Below are 20753 nucleotides of genomic sequence, written 5' to 3'. Positions count from 1 at the left end.
ATCATCGTCATTGATTCTTACTTTGGGTTGACGAGACAGAAGTTGGCGCTGATGTTGCTGATCTCTATGGTGCAGGTGCGGTTGGGGGTGAGGGTGACGGAGTGCGACTCTGCATTCTCAGGCATGGTGACGGCTGCTGGGAGGCCTGACGGACAGAGCGAACAGCAACCAGTCAAGAACCAAACAAACCGATTCAGACAGAAGCTTTTCATCAAAGTACAATCACTGAAACACACTTGAAGTCAAAGAAACTATTTCATCTCAACATGAATTAAAAGAAACTCCACAGAATTGTATCCATTAATATTTATATATATAATTATAATATAATATTACGTTTGTTTTTCTAAGCAGCTGCAGCTCTCATGAAATCTCAGGTTAAATGTACTCACTTGACTTTAAGTCGTGCACACAGGAAGGCAGAGAGTCGTCTGACAGGAGGCGGCAGGTTGCTGTGGAGGTAGCAGTCAGACACACCCTCTCAGCCACGCCTCTCGTACTGCAGGAGTATCCTCACCTCTGTGTTCTGCTCGTCTGCACCTATGAGCTTCTCATGTCAGTTACATGTAACGAGGGTTCAGGTTTGGATTTGTCTTTATCATCCCTGCTTGACAGGTCACAGGCGTTGGCGCTGAAATACCAGAATGTCACAGCCGCACCCGTCAACCCCTGTCCTGATGACGATGACTCATTTCGGACGATGAAGGCCAAATCCTCCAGACGAGTGCATCTGAAAGAACGAATCAATCAGCAGGTGACAGTCAATGTTTTCATTTGATACAACAGGACTCTTTGTCTTCTCCTGCTCCGCAATATGACTGTGAATCACAGACACACACAAACCACCACAGTGTGACACAAACTTAAGCAAAACACATGGATAACGTCTGCAGGGACACAAAAACAGGTGGACACAAAATAAAAGGTGATGCAAAAAGAGACACACACAATCACAAGGAGATTCAGGATGACACAAAACAGTGAGTCACAAAATGATCTGGTGCAAAACAGCTGCATCTTCGAAGAGTTGCATAAAAATACAGAAACCAACCAATGAAGATTCAAAACAACTAAAAAATAGTTACAAAATAATCTGAATTAAGATGCACAACTACGACAACTAGGTGCATAACAACCACAGAGCTACAAGAAGAGACACAGACAACCACAAGGAGACGCAAAGAGACACACCCAAAGACAAACAGACAAAGAAAATGAGACACAACCACAAAGAGATAATAAATAAAATGGTTGACATAAAAACTACAAATTAACATAATCCAGAATAGATACATAACCACGACAACTACAAGGAAAACACAAAGTCACAACATAGATGCAGAAAGAGACAAATACCATCAAATGAAAAACAGCCATGAAAAGATGAAAAACAACACAGACACACAAAGTCGGCACAGAGACACAGTCATCCAAAAAATGCAAAAAGAGAGACACACATTCCCAAAGAATGAAAAAAACTGAAAAGTGTTTTTTCAATTATAAGTTGCAGGCAAACATGGAAATCGTGATGCAGAAATAATGAATAAAGATGCTAAACAACTACACAGCTCCAACTGGTGAGGGACACCTGAGCTACAAGAAGAGACACAAATCACGATGCAACACACAAAGGCCTCCTGCAGAACAAGCTCAGTTGTTGCCCTTCTTTAGTTTGTACAATTCTAGCGCCATCTTGTGGTCAAGAGGAGAGGAGTTGATTTTAAAAACACATAAACCTCCTTTAAAGCAAAACTTTCTTTAACGTAAGTTGCTAAATAAACACAGAGTCAGTCTGGAAATTAAAATAATAACCGTCACATATTTTAAATGTTTTAAGAATTGAAAGTGAATTGTTGTAAAAAAGCACTTGAAGTTGGAGAAAGCTCCATTTTTCTTCCTCGTTGAAACATAAACACTTGAACAAAAAGAACGACCCACGATGACAGAATCCATCTTTAAAGAACATTTATTTAACGCGATTGTGATTTGTTTTGTTTTGTCCATTTCCCATCTACTAACAGGGAGGAGGCGGGGTTTATGACCTAAACACCTCAGCCTGTGATTGAGATGGTTTTAGTTTCGGGAGCTGTCATGTCATACATCTTTATTCACAGTCTGTGGTCCACACTCAACATAGTGAATTCACTAACGCCACCTATTGACAGAGGAAGGGCACGACATGACAACCTGACAACTCACGACCAAGAGAAGTAGCAAGTCAGTTTTGGGTTTTGTTACCTTGAGTTAAAATCACATTTGATTTACACATTATCATCTAATACGTCATAAAAGCATCGTAGCAAAAGGGAACTTTGTTTCTTAGGGACTATTTTCAGCAGCGGACTTTTACATATTAACACTTGAATCGGTTGGAATGTCCTGAGGGAACATGGCTCCAGCACTGATAGACTTCAGACCCGTCTTCTCTTCTATCCATCGGTTGTAATTGGTCACTCGGGTGTAAACGCCGGGTCGGAACTCCTTGGCGCAGCCATCACCCCAGCTGATGACTCCGAACTGAAAGAACCTGTTGTCGACCTCGCACACCAGAGGCCCGCCTGAGTCTCCCTGTGGGACGGAGACGAGCAGCGTGAGAGGAAGTTCAGCAAATCAAGAATCGAGTCCAGACATGTAGAAATACCTCGCAGGCGTCCTGGCTCCAGTCGGGTCTCCCGGCACAAAACATGTTGTCGGTGATCATGTTTGCATAATAGTCCCTGTGTCGACACACGTCGTCAGCGAAGAGGTTCACCTGAGCCTCTCGGAGATACTGAGACCGATACCACAACCCTGGAGAAGAAGAGTCGTTAAAATATTCAACCACCTTCTACCGTTTGTTGAATGAGTTTAATTTAAGGAGTTATTATATTTATAGTTTATCCATCAAAGACAAGTGTCTGGACACCACCACCAGTACGAAGCCGTCAGATACCACGACAGAATCCAAAGAACTTCCCTCACCGTGTCTTTCTTTCCCGTATCCGGCGATCTCACAGGTGACACCAGGCTGGAGGTTCTGCAGAGGCGGCGGCAGACAGACGAGCTTCACCATGTTACTCTCTTCTGCACACTGACCACTTCGAGCCTTCAGCTTCACCAACGCTGCAAGAGTCATGGCTTTGATTACACCATCATCAATACTCCTCATTCCCACTCCTCGCCCTGAACATCTGTTCTCGCTCTCTAGCTGTTTTCAGTGAACGAGTCTGACCCAGACAATCTGCTGCTGCTGCTTCACAGGACAAACACTAACTACACAAAATGTCCAGACAGCTGAACTGTAATATCCAGTGTTCAGTTCAGTGAGTGGGATGACACAGTCAGAGTCTCATTCAACACACTGATAAACTTGCAGGAAAACCACTTCACTCTACAGCAGATTAATCCCCATGTGTGGCTGCAGAGGGCGCTGTTGCAAAGGGTACATGGTGTTGCTTTAAGGTCAAGGTGAGGAATAAGGTTAACGATGTTTGAACCATGTATCGATGGATTCTGAATGAAGGAAGACAGACGAGGATTTCTAAACCTTATGGATATGTAACGGTATCAGACACAAGTTATTATTTTTTATGTTTTCAAACATGCCTGGAGGGAATCTCTAAGCGTCTAAAGTACCGATATCATGGTTGAAGTTGCCCTCGCTGTTGTCGAAGCCTTCATGGACGATGATCTTCTCTACTCTGAATGTCTGCTCGGTTGGGTCACTCTCGTTCAGAGCGTTTTTCCCCAGGGCGACGGAGAAGCGCCGTTCTTTGGCGTGGGAGCTGAAACACAAGTTCACAAGAATCGGTCCAGTCCTGCAGCTCAGCACCTGCTGTGGTTCCAGTAAATGATCTCACTTCCTACCCATCGGGAAAGCAGTGGGCGGCGGTGAGGACCCAGCAGGCTGAGATCAGACTCCCCCCGCAGCGGAAAACCTTCTCCTTGGATTTGATGCGCCAAAATATGGCAGCGACCCACGGGTGTGATTCCAATGTGGTAACTGTTCCACCGACAATCTTCATTTGCTTTCGTCTGTTGCGCCGCCCACATTCTGCAGCTGGAGGATTTAACAAAGTTCAAAACAATCAAAGGGAAAACATGATGATGGGACACGGTGAGTTTAGTGAGGAGTTGGGTTACAAGACTCGGGAGCAGGTGGCTTTGTGTCGACGTCTGTTTCCACATCATTAGCGATTACTTCACCGTTTAGCTTTTTTATTTTATTAATGGTTGCCTTCGATGGTTTGTATTTTGAATTATATTCATTTACAGTAAATAAAGTTATTGTAATTATTATATTCCTCATTATCTTGAAAGGACCCTGATCTTACCTCTAATCATACGTCTAATTTTACCTGAGGTCTTGGACTCACCTGGCTGCGGCTCTGTGGGTGCAGGTGACGGTGGAGCTGGAACCACAAGATCAGAGATTTTTTTTAAACTCTGGATTACATTTTTTTGGACTTTTATATTTTCCCGCACAGCAGCGAGGAGACGGTAAACTTACGTGACTCTGAGCCGCAACGTGGAACATCACAATACTCCTGCACCAGCTGCTGGTTTCTCCAAACATGACACCACGGACGTCGTCTATAGAAAAGATTTCTGTCGAAAGAAAATGATCATACTGATTTTCATTGATATGTTTTCATACGATGCACTGAGTAGTAAATCTACGTACCTAATTTATTGATATTTATTATCATTTTCTAATTAATTAAACACAAACTAAACCTGGAAAGTCAGAGAATTCAAAGAATGAATGAATGAATTACTAACTCAATGAAGAATTTACTTTATATGACTTTTAAGATATATGTTGCATATTGATAAAATGTAATTATTTAAGTCAATTTAAAAAAGTACTTTTACTTTTACTTGAGTATGTCTATTTATTTGTACTTTACTTAATTGAAATGTTTGAGCACTTCCTCCACCACTGAATATTACTACCAGCAGCAGGATAGAAACTTTAAGCTCTTATTAAATCACATTTGACTTTTTTAAGGTTAAGTTCTTTATAACAGTGGCCTTATGGTACTTTTGAGGTTTTTTCAACTCTGTGTGATTCTAACTGATAACAACATGTACCTGCAGTAGTTGTGTCTCCCTGCTTTGACATCTGATGACATGAATCTCTCTCTGGTTTCTAAATCCCACTCCTCGCATGTCCGTCCACTCTGGGACCTGGACACCCGTCCTCTGTAGTACAGTCCCACGCCCTCGTAGCACTGACCACCTTTGGCTGAAGTGACAGATGGGATTTTTATTATATTCAAAATATAAAAAAGATGAATGTAATTTTCTCCTCACCTGTTTCACAGCGTCTTCCCTCAAAACCATCAGCACACAAACAGAACATGTGTTCACCGGTGGTCAGTGATGGGACAGAGGTTCCTCCGTTCAGACAAGTTCCACCTGACGAATGAAATCACAAACATTTTAAAGAACTCGGTAACTCAACATACAAGGCCAGAGACTCGTGTAGAGTTTCTCACCTGAACTCTCAAAGGAGGAGGAGAATGAAGACGAAGAAGAGGAGGAGGAAGAGAAAATAGAACGTTTCATCCATTTTCTTTCCTTTAACAAGACCAAAAAACCATAAAGAAGTTAGATCAGTGTCTGTAAAAATAAAGATTAAACTTCTCTTAGAGTAAAATTGAAATGTTCTTAACTGCTCCAGTTGTTGTCAGAGCTGCAGAGATCCAGATCAACACGCCGAGGCTTTTCATCGTTATTGCGTTTGCTCCGTGAATGAATGTGAATGCAGTGGAGCTGCAGAGACTCCTGAGAGTTTAATCTGTTTGTGTCTGAGCGCAGGGAGGAGCGGAGGGAGGTCCGTGATTGGCTGAGGTCGTCTCTGGCATTTGATTTTGAAACAGATGCTTAGTGAGTGAGTCACAGCTCATTAATCCCAGACTGGAATTTTATATCAAATCATTTCATATTGTCATGTTGTCCCCTGTTAGGTCAGCAGGTGGCAGTAGTTAGCCGTGGATTCACTGTGGACTGGTGTTGGTGAGTGTGGAGCAATGACGGCAAATAAAGATGGACGACATGTCAGCTCCTGAAAAGTGAAGCCAAATCATCTTGAATGCCCCCTGGTGGCTGGCAGCAGTGTAGGTCATAAACCCCCCAAATGTAGACATTAAGTAAAAGTTTGTCAAAGATGGTTTCCTCCATTTCAGCTCGTTCTTCTCTCTCTGATGTTCGTTCAAGTGTTTCTGATCGGTTTGGTTCGAATCAGTAATTTGATGACAGAAACAGGCGGAGACTCGGTGAACTTGTTTATTACAGGAACACAATGAAAAAAAAGTACAACTTCTGCTCAACAACAGACATTTAAGACTTAAGTTCTTTTCAGGAATCAAAGTAGATTTTTTACAAGCTACATATTTAACATTTGTTCTTTCAGCATCTTTTTTATAAAAGCAAAATGATCCAATGTGCTTGAATCAGTTCAATAAATCGCTGTTGCCCTGAGTTTATCCCGGTGATGGATTTTACCTGTGTGTCATAACGGAGCAGACTGTGACGTCACGAGCCACGTCACTTTAACAGGTGAACAAACTTCCATATGTTTCTTATGACGTAATGATTCAGTCACATGATGAAGATGAAGTTTCCTCAGTTTTATCGCTGCAGCTGAATCTGCAGCCCACGTGTCAATGAAGGAAGTTTTCATCAATCAATGAATGAATGAAAACTAATATTTACATTAGATCCCGGAAGTCGCTTCAGTTTGGATCCTGCTTTACTGGTGATGCGTTTGAGGCCATCGGGAATTTCTTCACACAGGAACCGAACCAAGGAAAACATGGTGGGAATTCAAAAACGAATGCATTTTATTTCCGTGATTTCTTTCTTTTTCACTATGTATATCATAATATTATATTAATATTATAGTTATTATGATGATAAAAGTTTAATTGTCACGTAGCCTAAAGTACTTGAAGTAGTCTGTGAAAACACTAGCAGCAGCAGCAGCGTTGTATTTTCCGAGCAGCCAGTGAAGGCTTCAGGACGCAGGGAGTAGAGGAGGAGGAGGAGGAGGAGGAGGAGGAAGATGATCCTCTTTACTGAGACGGATCCAAACAGCAGCAGGTGGAAGCTGCGGAGGAAACATGGGAAACACGGACAGTAAACTTCTCTTCAGGAAGGCGGTGATTCAGCTCACCACTAAAACTCAGGTGGTTTTTATTCTCATCTTTTATTCTGAGGCACAGAAACGCAGCGCAGCGTCGTTTGGAAGCTTTGGAGGAGAAGCTGGTTCCAGATGGTGAAACAAACTGGAGCTGAGATCACTGAGGGTCCAGAGAAAAACCAGGAACACACGCGTGTGTGCTGAGAAACGATGATTTTCACACACAGATCATTTAATTCACTGTGTGTCAATGTTATTTCTTACATGTGTGAACTTTAAAAGTCTGGGAACAGTAAAGTTTCCTCTGAATTGTAACTTTTTCTTGTTTATTTAGTTAAATAGTCTGAACATAAAACATTTGGCTTCAAAAAGTATATTTTTAAAAATCTATTTATCTTATTTTCTTTATTGTTGAGCCTCTCAGGTGCACTTAAGGTGGAACTGGGTAAATGCAGAGGATTTGAATCTGTTTGTGGCTTACACCTGAAACAATTAGTCGATTAATGGATCAGCCATTGATAGGAAATCGTTATTTGAGTAGTTGATTAATCAGTTAAATTCACGTTAAGCAGGAAATACATTTGATTTCTTTCACATGTTTAAGGTGAAATCAAACTAAAAGTTGCTTGAAGTGGTTCATGATGGATTTTAAGGTTTTAAATTAAGTTTGACCTCTTTCAGTCTCGATAGCTCTGTTCATCTTCCCTTTTATTTTGCTTGGAAATTGTTTTACACCTCTGTGATTGAAATAGGCTTTGTAAATGAATGGTTGAAGGATCCGGCCTCTTCTCTCTCACCCAGGACACGTTTGTGATATTTATCTGAATCCGTTCTTCCGTCTTGTCAGTTCAGCATTTTCCTTTTGCCTGAGCCGAGAACAACATTTCCACCTTTTCTCTCCAAACAAAACTTTGGTGATTGTGACCAAAGAGCAGCAGCTTTAACTCCAGCGCCAGTCTCCATCTATCTGAGTTGATAGTTGAGGGTCCAGCCTGCACCTGTACCGATGTTGTACAGTGGAGATTCAAACTGAAATTGTTCTTGATATAAACTAATGATGAATTTGTTTTTTGTGTATCTTCTCCTGCAGCCCGTTGAAGCCACAGACGACGCCTTCTGGGATCAGTTCTGGGCCGACACCTCCACCACCGTGCAGGATGTTTTCGCTCTGGTGCCGGCGGCCGAGATCAGAGCCGTCAGAGAGGAGTCTCCGTCAAACCTGGCAACCCTCTGCTATAAGGTGACTCGCACGGATGATTATTATTATCACTCTACAGGAATGGTGTCTTCTGTCCAATCCCCAGCAGCCACGTCATAATGTCTTGTCTCCTGGTCGTCCTGGACACTCTGACTCAGAGGAATGCTGCTGTTTGTTGTTCCCACACTTTGAGTGTTAAACGTTGTAAAGGTTAAAGGTCGACGGCAGCCTGCTCTGTTTCTGTCGTCGAGGACGTCTCTAAAATAACCGTTGAGTTTCTCAGAGCCTTCAAAGAACGTTCCTCTCAACTTCTTCTGCAGCCTCGCGGTCTCACACCTGATCTTTGTGTCCTCAGGCCGTGGAGAGGTTAGTCCAGGGTGCGGACTCAGGCTGCCCCTCGGAGAAGGAGCGCCACATCATCCTGAACTGCACCCGCCTGCTCACCCGCATCCTGCCGTACATCTTCGAGGACGCCGACTGGAGGGGCTTCTTCTGGTCCACCGTGCCCGGAGCCGGCAGAGCTGGGGTACGAGTCCGACCTGATGTAGAGACGCCAGGTCGTCCTCAACAAACAATCATGAGATCATTTCCTGTTTGACCCTCTGCTCAGCAGCAGATCCAGGGATGTTGAGTGCATCAGTAGAAGTAAAATCGCTCCGTCTGATCTTTAGAGTGAAAGATGAACCTGTTGAAGGTCACTGTCCACATCCCCCCTCCCCCTCCCCTCCGTCCTGACGGCTGCTGGTTCTCTGGTTACCAGGTCGACAGGGGACCACAGTCCAAACACTGCCCACATTGTGTGCCCCCCCCCTTTCTGTGGCCAGTGGTTGAATTAAGGATTGAATGTCTCTAATTAAAGTGTGAGCTGCAGGAACAGCCTGATGGTTTGTTTGTAATTGTACGAATTCAGTTTGTGGTTGTGCAGAGAAATAATGTTGATTTGATTTGAAATGAATAAACTGTGTAATTTTTTATTTTTTATTTTCATTCATATAATGAAATAGTTGTTTTTCCACTAGAATTGTTTTCAGTCCCGGTGATTCTCGCTTCACGATTCAAATGTGACCGTGTCATGTGACACCTCTGAACTTGTCTCTCTCTCCTCCAGCGTTTGGACGACGACGGCACCGAAGACGATGAAGATCGGCCGCTGGCTGAGTCGCTGCTGCTGGCCATCACCAACCTTCTCTTCTGCCCAGATTTCACCGTGCAGAGCCACAAGAAGAGCAGCACGGTGAGTCCACTCAGCCTTTTCTTTAGCAGCTGCGACACAGTGGCAGTATCTACAGTCACATCTAATGGAGCAGCTGCAACAGTCCACCCGAGGGTGACAAGTCGGGTTGAGACGTGTGATGTTCCCACAACAACAATTCTAAACTTTTGTTGGTGAAAATAATTTTATAATTTCCTGAAGTGTCGCAGTTGCCCCATTAGATTACATCGTAGCCAGTGCACTTTTATAAGTATAGGACCCAGTTCGAAAGATAATGTTTGTGAATGAAAACGTTTTTTCCGCAGTTAAATGATTCAGAAAAAAAAAAAAATTAGATTTTATGTTTAAAAATTATATTTAGAAATGTATCAGAAACTTGATTCCATAATTATGTCATCAACCCCCAGAAATCCATTTCTGATTCTGAGCTAAAACTTTTAGTTTTAGTGGATCAGTGTGAAAACATCCAGATGTGCAGCAGCAGCCACACACTGCCCAATGTTCAGGATTTAATGACGGAGACTCGTGAAATCGATGCCTCAGGTTTTGTGTCTCTCCAAATAGAAAATAAAATAAAACAAGCATCATCTTGTTGACTTTCTTTTCTCCCTGAAGCCACAACAGTGTCAGTTCTTCGCCGTTCGTATTAACTGAGCCGAGGACGTGTTGTTCAGCCCCGAGCGTCTTTCTCTCCGTCACACAAGCTTCTCTCAGGCAGCAGCTTAAGTTAATGAGTGACTCTGCACGTGACCGAGACGGAGGAGTGGCCATGTTTGTTAACTGGGCTGAGAGGAACAGGGCGGACGCCTTTTAGAGCAAACACCTGAGAGGGAGGTGAGAGGAAACAGCTGCACGGCAACAACCTCAGACCACCGCTTACTCCCCACAGGAAGTCAAACTCAGCAGAGCCTGGGGGGGGGGGGGGATTGTGGATGACGACCAGTGGCTGTTCCCTCAACACTGGCGCAATTAGAAAATAAAACACTGAGAGTCTCCTGCGCCTCAGATCACTGCTCCTGGGTCTGTGAACTCTGGTCGTGGCCCGATGCCCTTCACTGTCACTTTTCTGCCGAGGAACAATGGTGGCACGTAATCGCTTCTATTCGTGAGGCTGTGGTTATCTGTGCCGAGGTGTCGCACACTGATACTGTCAGCAGAGCTCGTGTTGACTCACATGGTGGAAGTGTGTGAGAACACAGACCTGCAGCTCCAGCTGAAGAAAGATCCAGAGAATGAAAAACTTTCAGTCCAACAGTTTGAAGCAGAAACATCAACGGAAGCTGTTGTTTAAAAACTCCATTTAACATTTCATTTTCACCGATGATTTTGTTTGTTGGTTTTGTTTTTAAGAAAGATTTCACAAAATTAACTCAATGGGTTCACATGAGACTTGGTTCAGAGAAGAACTTGTTAAATGTTGGTGCAGCTCTGGATCAGGGGACAGATTCACAGATTTTAGTTTTCTTTCTTTAACATTTTGAGATAAGACCCATATTTCCCAAAGAATAATTCTATGATCTTGGTACAAAACAAATGTTGAGGGGACTGATCTTTAAGAGCCGGACTGTCGGGCCCTTGCGGAGGTGAAGGCTCCACTGACTGACTCTTGTCTCTGCTGCAGGACACAGCGGAGGACGTCCGCTCCATCGACAGCTGTGAGTACATCTGGGAGGCTGGAGTCGGCTTCGCTCAGGCTCCTCCTCTCAACTACGTCCACGACCTCAACAGGTGAGACTGCAGCAGCTTCAGCAGCTTCAGGAGCTTCAGCAGCTTCAGGAGCTTCAGCAGCTTCAGGAGCTTCAGCAGCTTCAGGAGCTTCAGCAGCTTCAGCAGCTTCAGGAGATCAGCTCCTCTGCTTCTCGTGTCTGTTTCCGCTGTGTTGTCACTTCATGTAAAAACAACTCGTAACCACTTTAAAATTCAGATCAGTTCACCACTTCCTGTCACCGACACACATTTACACCATTTCCTTTTTTGCACAAGCCACAAAAAAGTGAAACTTACTTTCTTTACCTACAACTGATAGTGTTTTGATAATGCTTTGCCTCTAGGCGGCAGTATAGACACAGGATTTTAAAGGGTCATGACCTGAAAGTCACTTGGAATAAAAACTTCTGTCAAACGATGCAGTGTGAAGGTTTTGACCACTAGAGGTGCTATGGAGCCATGTTGTCTTTGCATCTCGTGTTCTGCAGCTATATGACGAACAATCACAATAAACTTTATTTGTTTAACACGTTTCATGCAGCTCAAAGTGCTTTAACAAAACATGTGACAATGCAGTGAACAAATACGCTGACATCCTCCCCTCTAAACATTGTTAAAAGCAGATCCACTTTATTATTTCTTCTTCTTATTATAGTATGTGTATAGAGGATTGTTTATTCTTGACTTGTCTCCTCATCATCTCCTCCTGGTTGTTCAGGACGGAGCTGCTGAAGTTGCTCCTCGCCTGTTTCTCTGAGGCCATGTACCTTTCCCCGTCCTCTGAAAGTAGAACCCTCAACCCCTGGGTCACGTTTTTCTGCTCCGTGGAAAACAGGTAACACACACACACACACACACACACACACACACACACACACACACACACGCGTCAGCCCCTGCTATGTAATTACCTCCACTGGACACATGGAAAACTGTGATAGGCGACCATGCGTGGCGTCTCGTACTCACTGACCTCCACGAGTCTTTCTCGCAGACACGCCCTGCCTCTGTTCACCTCCCTGCTCAACGTGGTGTGCGGCTACGACCCCGTGGGTTACGGCATTCCGTACAACCACCTGCTCTTCTCTGACTACCGGGAGCAGCTGGTGGAACAGGCCGTCCAGATCCTTATCGTCACCCTGGAGCACGAAGCTGGGTCGTCCGCCGGCGCCGCCCTCCAGGCCCTGGATGCCAACGCAGCCCCCGCAGCTGAGGAGGAGCAGGAGGTACGAGGGATGAACCCACGAGTTCATTTAAATGAATAATAATCAAAACACTGATACTGATTCAGATCTTCTTTCAGCCTGCAGGACCTGATAACCTCTTCGTGAATTATCTCTCCAGGATCCACAGAGAAGAGGTAGAGTCATGGCGAATCACTGATCACTGAGCAGAGTCGTACCGCCGGATGTTTTAATTCTCTTTTTTTTATCAGGACCTGGGCTTCATCCTGAAAGGTCTGGCTCGACTGCTCAATAATCCTCTGGTCCAGACGTACCTGCCTCGTTCCGCCAAGAAGATCCAGTTCCACCAGGAGCTGCTGATCCTCTTCTGGAAGTTCTGCGACTTCAACAAGGTGCGAGGAGCTCGGACGTTCTACAAATGTTGAAGCACTTTACTTTAGAAGAATGAGGTCTATGAAACTTTGGGTTTTTATTGATATTTGACTGAATGTGGTTCATGTGGTTTTGACTCAAAATTTGTATTTGTGATCTATTTAATTGATGAATATTGATTCAACACAAATATGTTTGAAGCCGACTGTGTTTTTTTTTGTTGTTTTAGAAATTCCTGTTCTTTGTGCTGAAGAGCAGTGATGTGTTGGACATGCTGGTTCCCATCCTGTTCTACCTGAACGATGCCAGAGCGGATCAGTGTGAGTCATCGCCTCCACGAGAAGGATTCAAGATAATACTGTTTGTGACGCAACCGTAAACCTTTATTGGAAACTTCATGGTGTGTGTGTGTGTGTGTTTGTGTGTGTGCACAGCTCGTGTCGGCCTCATGCACATCGGTGTGTTCATCCTCCTGCTGCTGAGTGGAGAGAGAAACTTTGGTGTTCGTCTGAACAAGCCGTACACGCTCCGTGTTCCCATGGACATTCCTGTTTTTACAGGAAACCACGCCGACCTGCTCATCGTGGTGAGTTCGTTAAAATCAGCTCTCGATAATAAAACAAATTCAACCAATTGAATATGTTTGTGGCAGATGAGCTCATTGTGTTTAGAAAGAAAACAAAGATCATTGATTTCCAGGTCATGATATGATTTGTTTGTTGGTTTGTTTGTCATTCATGATTCTTCTCTTTCCTTTTGAATGTGCAGGTCTTTCACAAAGTCTTCACCAATGGTCACCAGCGTCTGCAGCCGCTCTTCGACTGTCTGCTCACCATCATAGTGAACAGTAAGTATCACACGTGCAATATCCCCCCCTGGTGGATAAATAGAAGAACTGCCAACTGCTCTGTCTCCACAATGTTTTTCAGAGTCAGAAAAACTTTATGAGCTCTGAAGGAAAATAATGATAATAACTTTTATTTGTTTAGCACTTATCTAACGGGTGCTTCACGAAATACATTTAAAAAATGGATAGAAAATCAAAGGTGAGCAGATATCAGGGACATATTCAATTTCTGAATGAAGATCTTAAAAGTTTCAGATGCACCAAACTGGAAATTAAGAAGAAGATATTAATAATAATAAATAAACTGTTAGTAAATGGTCGATTGTACCAACCTCCACAGTTTCACCTTATCTGAAGAGTCTGTCCATGGTGGCGGCCAACAAGCTGCTCCACCTCCTGGAGGCCTTCTCCACACCCTGGTTCCTCTTCTCCTCCACCCAGAACCACCACCTGGTCTTCTTTCTGCTGGAGGTCTTGAACAACATCATCCAGTATCAGTTTGATGGTGAGAACATATTTGACCTCAGCTACACAACACATTGCCGCAACGTTACGATGCCTAACTGCAGAACCTGAATCCCCCCCCCCCCCCGTCAGGGAACTGTAACCTGGTGTACGCCATCATCCGCAAGCGAAACGTCTTCCACCATTTGGCCAACCTGCCGTCTGACGCGGCGTCCATTCAGAAGGCCCTGCAGAAGAAGAAGAGTTCGTCCAGGGTCTCCAGGACCAACTCGACAGAGAGCGAGTCCATGGAGGGCTCCACACCGGCTGTACCTGCAGAGCCCGGCACGCTCAAAACAAGCCTAGAGGCCACTCCAGGTATGACGCTTGATGGTAACTGACTTTATTTCATGTAAAATAATAAATCATCAAGTCACAAACTGCGACAAATATTCAAAAATATCCAGTGGACAAAGATATTTCAAAGCTTTTTTAATTTTTTCAGTTGTTCTTCAGCGGAAACAGATTCTCTTGTGTCCTGCAGGAATCGATAAGATAACGGAGAAGTCCCAGGTGAGTGAGAACGGCACCATGGTCGCTGTCCCACATTCGGACTCTCCGCCGGCGGCTGCAGACAACAGTGCAACGGCCGGAGCCAGCGACACAGAGTCCAACTCAGAGAGAGACCACAAGGTGAACGATGAGATCACATCGCTGTGACTGTTTTTGTCTTTTTATCGATTCCTGCAGCTAAACTGACTCTTTTGCTCGTTTTCATCGTGTTGTCAGATCTTCAACTCAGAGTACGAATCAGTGAGGAGTCGCTTGTCATCGGCGTCCGGCAGCGCTAATCCAGACTGGGTTCGTAGAAGTTTTATCTGTTCACGCAGTTACTCTGGAAGGAATCGTGCACTCTGATTGGTTGTGCGTCCTCAGGTGTTGTCGTGGAAGGCGAAGCTTCCTCTGCAGACCATCATGCGGCTGCTGCAGGTGCTGGTTCCTCAGGTGGAGAAGATTTGCATCGACAAGTAAGAAACTTTAAAATACTAATATACAAACTGCTCTCACTGCTACAGTTATTATAACAGGAATAATAATTAAGTTTGTTTATAATTGTGATGAGTCGCACTCAGAGATATGATCGGTAAAGATCGTTCTGATCTTTAATCTGTCACGTCAGTTTGTTCTGGATGAGATCGGAGCTTTTGTTTTTTGCAGGGGTTTGACAGACGAGTCAGAAATCCTGAAGTTCCTTCAGCACGGGACGCTCGTCGGCCTCCTGCCCATCCCTCATCCTATCCTCATCAGAAAGTACCAGGCCAACGCCGGCACGGCCATGTGGTTCCGCACGTACACGTGGGGAGTCATTTACTTACGGTAGGAGAACGGAAGAAGAGCCTGAACGAGTTGTTTTGTTTCTTTCTGGAAAATCACGTCTGTTGAAAATGTTTTTCACAGTGTCTTGTTTTTTCCTCTCTGACTCTGTTGCTATAGCAACTTGGATCCTCCAATCTGGTACGACACGGACATAAGGCTGTTTGATATCCAGAGGATTTAGAGGAGTCGCTGGGGACGACTGGCCGACGCCCTCACACCTCAGCTCCGATCACTGGGCGTATCAAAACTTTATTGATGTTTTTAAAGACAACAAGCAGCGACAACCTTCCTCTTGAAAAACTGAATCGTTCAACACGAGTCAGTTCCTGGTTTTGAGGCGGAGTCTGTATCGTAAGCAGATGCAGCGGAATCGATGCCAAATGTAACATATGTGATTTATTGAAAATTCAATTCTTCATTTTGCCGAAAGTTAAGTTCTGCGTTCAGAGGTGCAATGAGGTGTTTCTGCACAAAGGTTTGTGATTTGTGTTTTTGTACAGAACTGTTTTCTGTTGATCTTTGAAAATCCTCACGTGTGTATAAATGAGGACGAAGGAACCTGACAGACTGAAACTTTGCTCTCTGCGCTGAAAGGAAACAAAACATTGTCCGAGAAGGAAACGGAAAATGTTTTAAGTAAGAAACTTTGACATGTGAATGTGACATATTTGATTCTGTCAGAATTTAAAAATCAGTTTAATCTCACAGGAAATGATTTGATTAAACACGTGTGTTATAATTCAACAGATTCTGCAGAGATACAATGATTGTGATATACATTTTAAGATCTTTGCTATTTTCTCCTCTACTACTTAACATTTCATATGTTGTGCTTTTATCTAACAGCTGCTTTTACTTTACAGAGAAGATCCTATAAAATCATACTATCAAAACATTTCAAATATATATATTTGGGCCCAAAGCAAACAAGAATTATACATTTTACTTTTATTTGTCTCTTGAACAACATTTTTCTGTTGAGATTTAAGATGCAGGACTTTGTAACGGAGGATTTGTATTTTCATGTGTTGGTTCTTTTACTGAAGTAAAAAATCGATTATTAAAAATTACTCATTTTTCATGAGTAAGAGAGAAACCTTGTGTTCATCTGTGTTCGTTATTATTATAATGCACAAAATGACTGGACGTATTAAATGAAACCTGGTGGAGGGATGTGGAGTCAGGAAAGAATTAAATGTTGCACATCTGGATCATGGGGACAATCTTAAAGGGTGATCATGTTTAAAGGTTTCATGCAGTTATTCACCTCTCACCTCCTGACCATTTTGAAATGTTGGATTTTTTTGGCATGTTCTTCCTTTTTGTAGTTTTCTTCCAAATCTTTGCAGCCACGCCATCCTGTGGAGACGCCTCTTCATGAAGCCGGATCTGTGCACGTGGGCATCGTGCACGTGAACATCGCCATACTGAAACAGGAAGTGGACAAACACAAACCTACTCCAACAATCTCAAACCCTAAGGAACAACAACCTCATCAGCACATTGACGTCCACATACTTCTGTCCATGTAAAGTATAACCTGCGTGTGTGTTGCATGTTTGCTCCACGTGTTCCGTGTTTGCTCGTCATGCAGTGATGAACAGCTCCAGTAAAGCTCCCACCGAGTGCATCCTGTAGAAAACGCTGAGCGGCTGACCCAGATTCACCAGAATGAACCAGGCGCTGAAGCCGAAGAACTGTTTCCCCAGGCCGTTCTCAAACTGAGGGTGGGCTCCGAAGGCCGGGATGACCCACAGCTGGAAGAGGTGGGAACATGTCGTCAGTTACATGAGACAAAAGAACACGCGTTTCTTTTGTAACAAACATACATGACGTTACCATGATATTAGACAGGATGAGGAAAGCGCAGATTTCTTGTATCGCTCTCTTGTGCCAGGACTTTTTCTCATCATGCTCTTGAGCAGCAGGGGGTGCTGACGTGTTTCCCTCCAGCAGAGAGATATCCGCCTTCTTCTCTTCTTGCGTCGGTGTCGTCACCTTTTTCTTTGGCTGCGGGAGAGTTTATTATTTAAACAAAACCTTTTCATATCAATTTACTAAACATTAAACTCAGGAACCTTAAATATGCTGCTCCTCTGCTTCTTCTTCTTCTTGGCGAACAGGTCCGGGTGCCGGTGGAGGCCTTCAATGATGAAGATGTTCTGGAGGATGAGCTCCAGGAGGCTGAGGAGGGAGTAGGACAGGTCCAGGTCCCCCAGGGGCCCGCTGGTCCCCAGAGCCAGGGCCGCCACCAGGGAGAAGTAGGAGAGGGCGAGCTGGCCCAAAGCCGCCGCCACCAGGAGCATCACGTCCAGGCTCCGAGTCGGGTTGAGTCCTCCCTCGTGGGCCCTCCTCTCCAGCCTGTGGACCAGCATCCCAGCCAGCGAGCAGAACGACATGACGGGCATGACGGCTAAATGGAAGCCGTAGAAGATGAGGAAGGCTGTGATGCGAAGGTGCTGCTGGCTCACCCACACCTGGTAGAGGATGAACACCGTCACTCCTGCCGCCAGGACCAGGCCTCCAAACACCAGGCCGTAGATGACGCCGCCCTGGTACACGATGTTCAGGGTCAGCTTCTGGGAGACGTGGTGACCCGGACTGGTCCTGCGGCCCACGTTCTTCCACATCACGTAGATCATGCAGCCTGCCATCAGGTAGAACTCCATGTTGAAGGGGTACAAGATCTCAAAGCCTTTTCTGAAGGTGAGGCAGGCGGCGCTCGCACTGCAGCGACACAGCGTCAAGTTACCTGGAGGCAGAAATACACTTGTTACGATGAACAGTTGAAACCAGGGATGGAAGGTTGCACAAATATTCACCTTGTACAAAGATGCTTCTCTCACTAAGGAACTCATGTTACCACTAGGGGGCATCACAGAAGTCCCTGAGTTTCCTCAGCGAGAGAAATAGATTTATAGACGTGGAGATAAATGGATGAATATATTGATGGATGGATGAATGGAATGCCAGGGTTGTAGTGGATTAACGTTTACAGCCAATATGCTTGTTTAGATGAACTCATCATATGCAGTGAGACGTGTAATATGTCTTAATTACAATATAAACAGTTGATGTGTACGTGTGTCTTTATTCAGCCGTTGAGGATCTGCAGTACTTTCACTCATGTTTTGTGAGTAACTACCTGCGGAATCAGAGTCGTCTGCCTCAGATGAGTTTGTGTTGCTGAACTTGAACCCGTCGCTCTTTTCTAACTCGATCTCCTCGTGGATCGTGTCCTCGGTGACGGCGTTGAGCCATAGCAGCAGGTCAGCTGATAGAATCACCATCAGTCCAGACCTGATGCACAACATGCAAATATAAAGAAATACACAAAAGCACTTTAAAACAGGGACGAGGACAAGAAATAACAACCAGTACAAAGTATGAAATGTCTAAATGTAGATAGAGCGATGCACCTGGTGATGATCTTGTGTTTGTGGATGCAGTCTTTGGAGTGAACCCACAGTAAATATGTCTGTGAAACAAAAGCAGGTTCGAGTCAAACAGTCAGAAACTGAAGATTAATTCAAGACATTAATTTAAATCATTCAAATCTTGAAATGCTGCAGAAGAAGAAGAGACAAACTATGGAAACAAACATGTTGGTGTAAGGTCCTTTTTTCATCCTGTAAAGTTTGAATGAATATAACAGTGTTGCACCTAAAGTATTTAAAATTATATTTGTAAACTAATATATATTTATACATTCAGTCGTGTGTTGTGTTGTCTGGTTAGGGTTAGGGTGCAGTTTGCAGGATTTTGCAAAGCTGTGATTTGAAGCATTAAGGAAATTCACCAAAAAATCTTTGGTTCTGACAGAAAAAGATTTAGTGATCAAAATTTTGCACCTATGAAAATGTCAGATCTGTGTAAATAAAGATGAGACTGTGACATTCAGCCACTGGACTGGTTCGACCAGTTACAAAGGCCAACATTAGAATATCAGTGCATGACTGACTTTTGAATCTCACCTGCACAATCATGCAGCTTAGAAATCTCATAATGTTTAGCATTAGCTAATGATTACCAATATAGACATAGTTAGCTGCTGCTGAGTAAAAGATACACAAAATAAAAAAGAAATCCTGTGTCTGTGATTACTTTATGTTCAAGTTAATGATTGCACTCATTGCAGGTCTTGTTGTTTTTTCTGCAGCTTCACATTTTCTTTCCTCTTCTTTTTGCAAACAGTAAACATGGTTTTACCTGCAGCACCAGAAAAGGAGCCTCAATGAACACAGAGAGCACTTTAGCAGCCGGCTGACACTCCCTCACGCTGATCAAATAACCAATCCTGCAGATGAACAGCAGCGAACTGAACGCAGCGAAAAGAATGAGCACCACTGAAGAGGAGAAAGAAGGTAGACTCCATTAAGACATCCAGAACAAATCCTGTATTTTAACATCATGATGACACACAGGGGGCTTACAGGTGACAGTGATTCCCCCAGCGTGGTGGTCTTTATGTGGGCAGATGCCGGGTTGTTTCCGGGCCCACAGCAGGTACCACAGCATCCAGATCAAACTGACCCCCATCAGCAGCAGCAGGAAAACCTGGGGCTCCTGGTGCTTCAGGCCCTCGGGGTTAAAGGCCTGTCCCCCCACCAGAGCCGTCCCCAGCAGGACCACGTTCATCCCCAGCAGACCAGAGATCAGACGTTGCCCGCTGGGAACCCAAACCAGCACCGGATCCAGCTCCTGGTTCTCTGGTTCATCACCGGTGGGATTTCCAGGCGTCACGCAGGAGGAATCCATCTCTGTGGCTCCGGGATCAGGATTCATATTCACAGCTTGTATAACCTTTGACCCTCCTTCTTTCTTTTCTTGTTCCCATTCAGTTTCAGGCTTTTCTCTCATGCAGCCGCTCTTCAGCTCAAACCCTCAACATGTGAAGGCATGCAAGTGAAGGTTTCTGGTAATCGTCCTGATCCACCTTCCCACACAGATGAAGGTGTGGTCTCTTTGCAGTGCCTTAAAGCCAACACACCTTTCAAAGGGAAAGCAACAGGTATCATGTTTACCTTTCATGTTGACCTTTCTCAACTTGTTGTGTGGATGGAAGTTTCCTTCCTGGACACAAGTGACCTGCACAGAAACTTTATCAATGCACAGTCTGGGATCTCTGAAACTGTGACGTTGTTTTACTTTGAAAGTCTTTATCGGCTCCGTGTCACACAGTGTCACTGTTTGCATTCATTCTGCACAAGCAACCGAATCATAAACCTCAGCCTTATCACACGCACGGCTCCGAGCAGCAGCTTTGATAACCGGCTGCAGCTGAT

At 44.3% G+C, this 20753-nt stretch overlaps 4 protein-coding genes across 5 annotated transcripts in view; 1 reads left to right on the top strand and 3 right to left on the bottom strand.

Moving 5' to 3' along the window:
* The window catches only part of LOC109642519 (tereporin-Ca1-like), a 65296-nt gene that overhangs the window by 929 nt on the left and 43614 nt on the right, over positions 1-20753 (bottom strand). Inside the window, exons 1-2 of one of the 2 annotated variants that reach the window (XM_020107342.2) lie at positions 393-550; positions 22-145 (exon numbers count right to left, since the gene is read on the bottom strand). In XM_020107342.2, coding sequence (XP_019962901.1) covers positions 22-125 — 104 coding nt within the window. In that variant the 5' untranslated portion in view covers positions 126-145; positions 393-550. Of the gene's footprint in view, positions 1-21; positions 146-392; positions 551-20753 lie in introns of those variants that run through there. The other variant, XM_069517861.1, reaches the window with a different exon arrangement.
* plaub (plasminogen activator, urokinase b) lies at positions 1951-5791 on the bottom strand. Its single transcript, XM_020107336.2, has 11 exons — positions 5658-5791; positions 5481-5562; positions 5296-5400; positions 5074-5227; positions 4490-4587; positions 4356-4391; positions 3847-4039; positions 3616-3764; positions 2962-3102; positions 2642-2790; positions 1951-2568 (listed from the first exon to the last, which is right to left on the bottom strand). Exons 1-11 carry the CDS (start codon positions 5712-5714, stop codon positions 2347-2349), a joined length of 1386 nt encoding a protein of 461 aa, XP_019962895.2. The 5' UTR covers positions 5715-5791; the 3' UTR covers positions 1951-2346.
* On the top strand, positions 7039-16555 carry hid1b (HID1 domain containing b). Its single transcript, XM_069517863.1, is given in 20 exon segments — positions 7039-7172; positions 8217-8366; positions 8680-8850; positions 9433-9558; positions 11159-11265; positions 11963-12079; positions 12239-12470; positions 12548-12604; positions 12680-12820; positions 13030-13120; positions 13235-13386; positions 13569-13647; positions 13988-14152; positions 14245-14469; positions 14636-14697; positions 14699-14784; positions 14910-14952; positions 15028-15119; positions 15310-15468; positions 15586-16555. Coding segments are annotated over 20 exon segments (2385 nt in total). The 5' UTR covers positions 7039-7106; the 3' UTR covers positions 15650-16555.
* LOC109646925 (proton channel OTOP3-like) lies at positions 16242-20385 on the bottom strand. The gene is made up of 7 exons (XM_020112698.2): positions 19902-20385; positions 19678-19814; positions 18888-18946; positions 18614-18768; positions 17547-18220; positions 17308-17478; positions 16242-17225 (listed from the first exon to the last, which is right to left on the bottom strand). Exons 1-7 carry the CDS (start codon positions 20326-20328, stop codon positions 17055-17057), a joined length of 1794 nt encoding a protein of 597 aa, XP_019968257.2. The 5' UTR covers positions 20329-20385; the 3' UTR covers positions 16242-17054.

Source organism: Paralichthys olivaceus, chromosome 21 (genome assembly GCF_024713975.1).
Source record: "Paralichthys olivaceus isolate ysfri-2021 chromosome 21, ASM2471397v2, whole genome shotgun sequence".
Taxonomy (NCBI): Eukaryota; Metazoa; Chordata; class Actinopteri; order Pleuronectiformes; family Paralichthyidae; genus Paralichthys; species Paralichthys olivaceus.
Note: the sequence above shows the minus strand (reverse complement) of the source record. Positions and strands in the feature narration are given on the sequence as shown.

What these genes read in the sequence shown, in the direction of transcription:
- plaub (XM_020107336.2), bottom strand. Translation starts at nt 5,714, where the DNA reads ATGAAAAGCCTCGGCGTGTTGATCTGGATCTCTGCAGCTCTGACAACA. An exon ending in ACCCACAGAGCCGCAGCCAG is followed by an intron (nt 4,040 to 4,355) that starts GTGAGTCCAAGA and finishes TAAATCCTCCAG; the next exon opens with CTGCAGAATGTGGGCGGCGC. An exon ending in GGAGCCAGGACGCCTGCGAG is followed by an intron (nt 2,569 to 2,641) that starts GTATTTCTACAT and finishes TCCGTCCCACAG; the next exon opens with GGAGACTCAGGCGGGCCTCT.
- LOC109646925 (XM_020112698.2), bottom strand. Translation starts at nt 20,328, where the DNA reads ATGAGAGAAAAGCCTGAAACTGAATGGGAACAAGAAAAGAAAGAAGGA. An exon ending in AGACGACTCTGATTCCGCAG is followed by an intron (nt 18,221 to 18,613) that starts GTAGTTACTCAC and finishes TTCTGCCTCCAG; the next exon opens with GTAACTTGACGCTGTGTCGC. An exon ending in TCATCCTGTCTAATATCATG is followed by an intron (nt 17,226 to 17,307) that starts GTAACGTCATGT and finishes CACCTCTTCCAG; the next exon opens with CTGTGGGTCATCCCGGCCTT.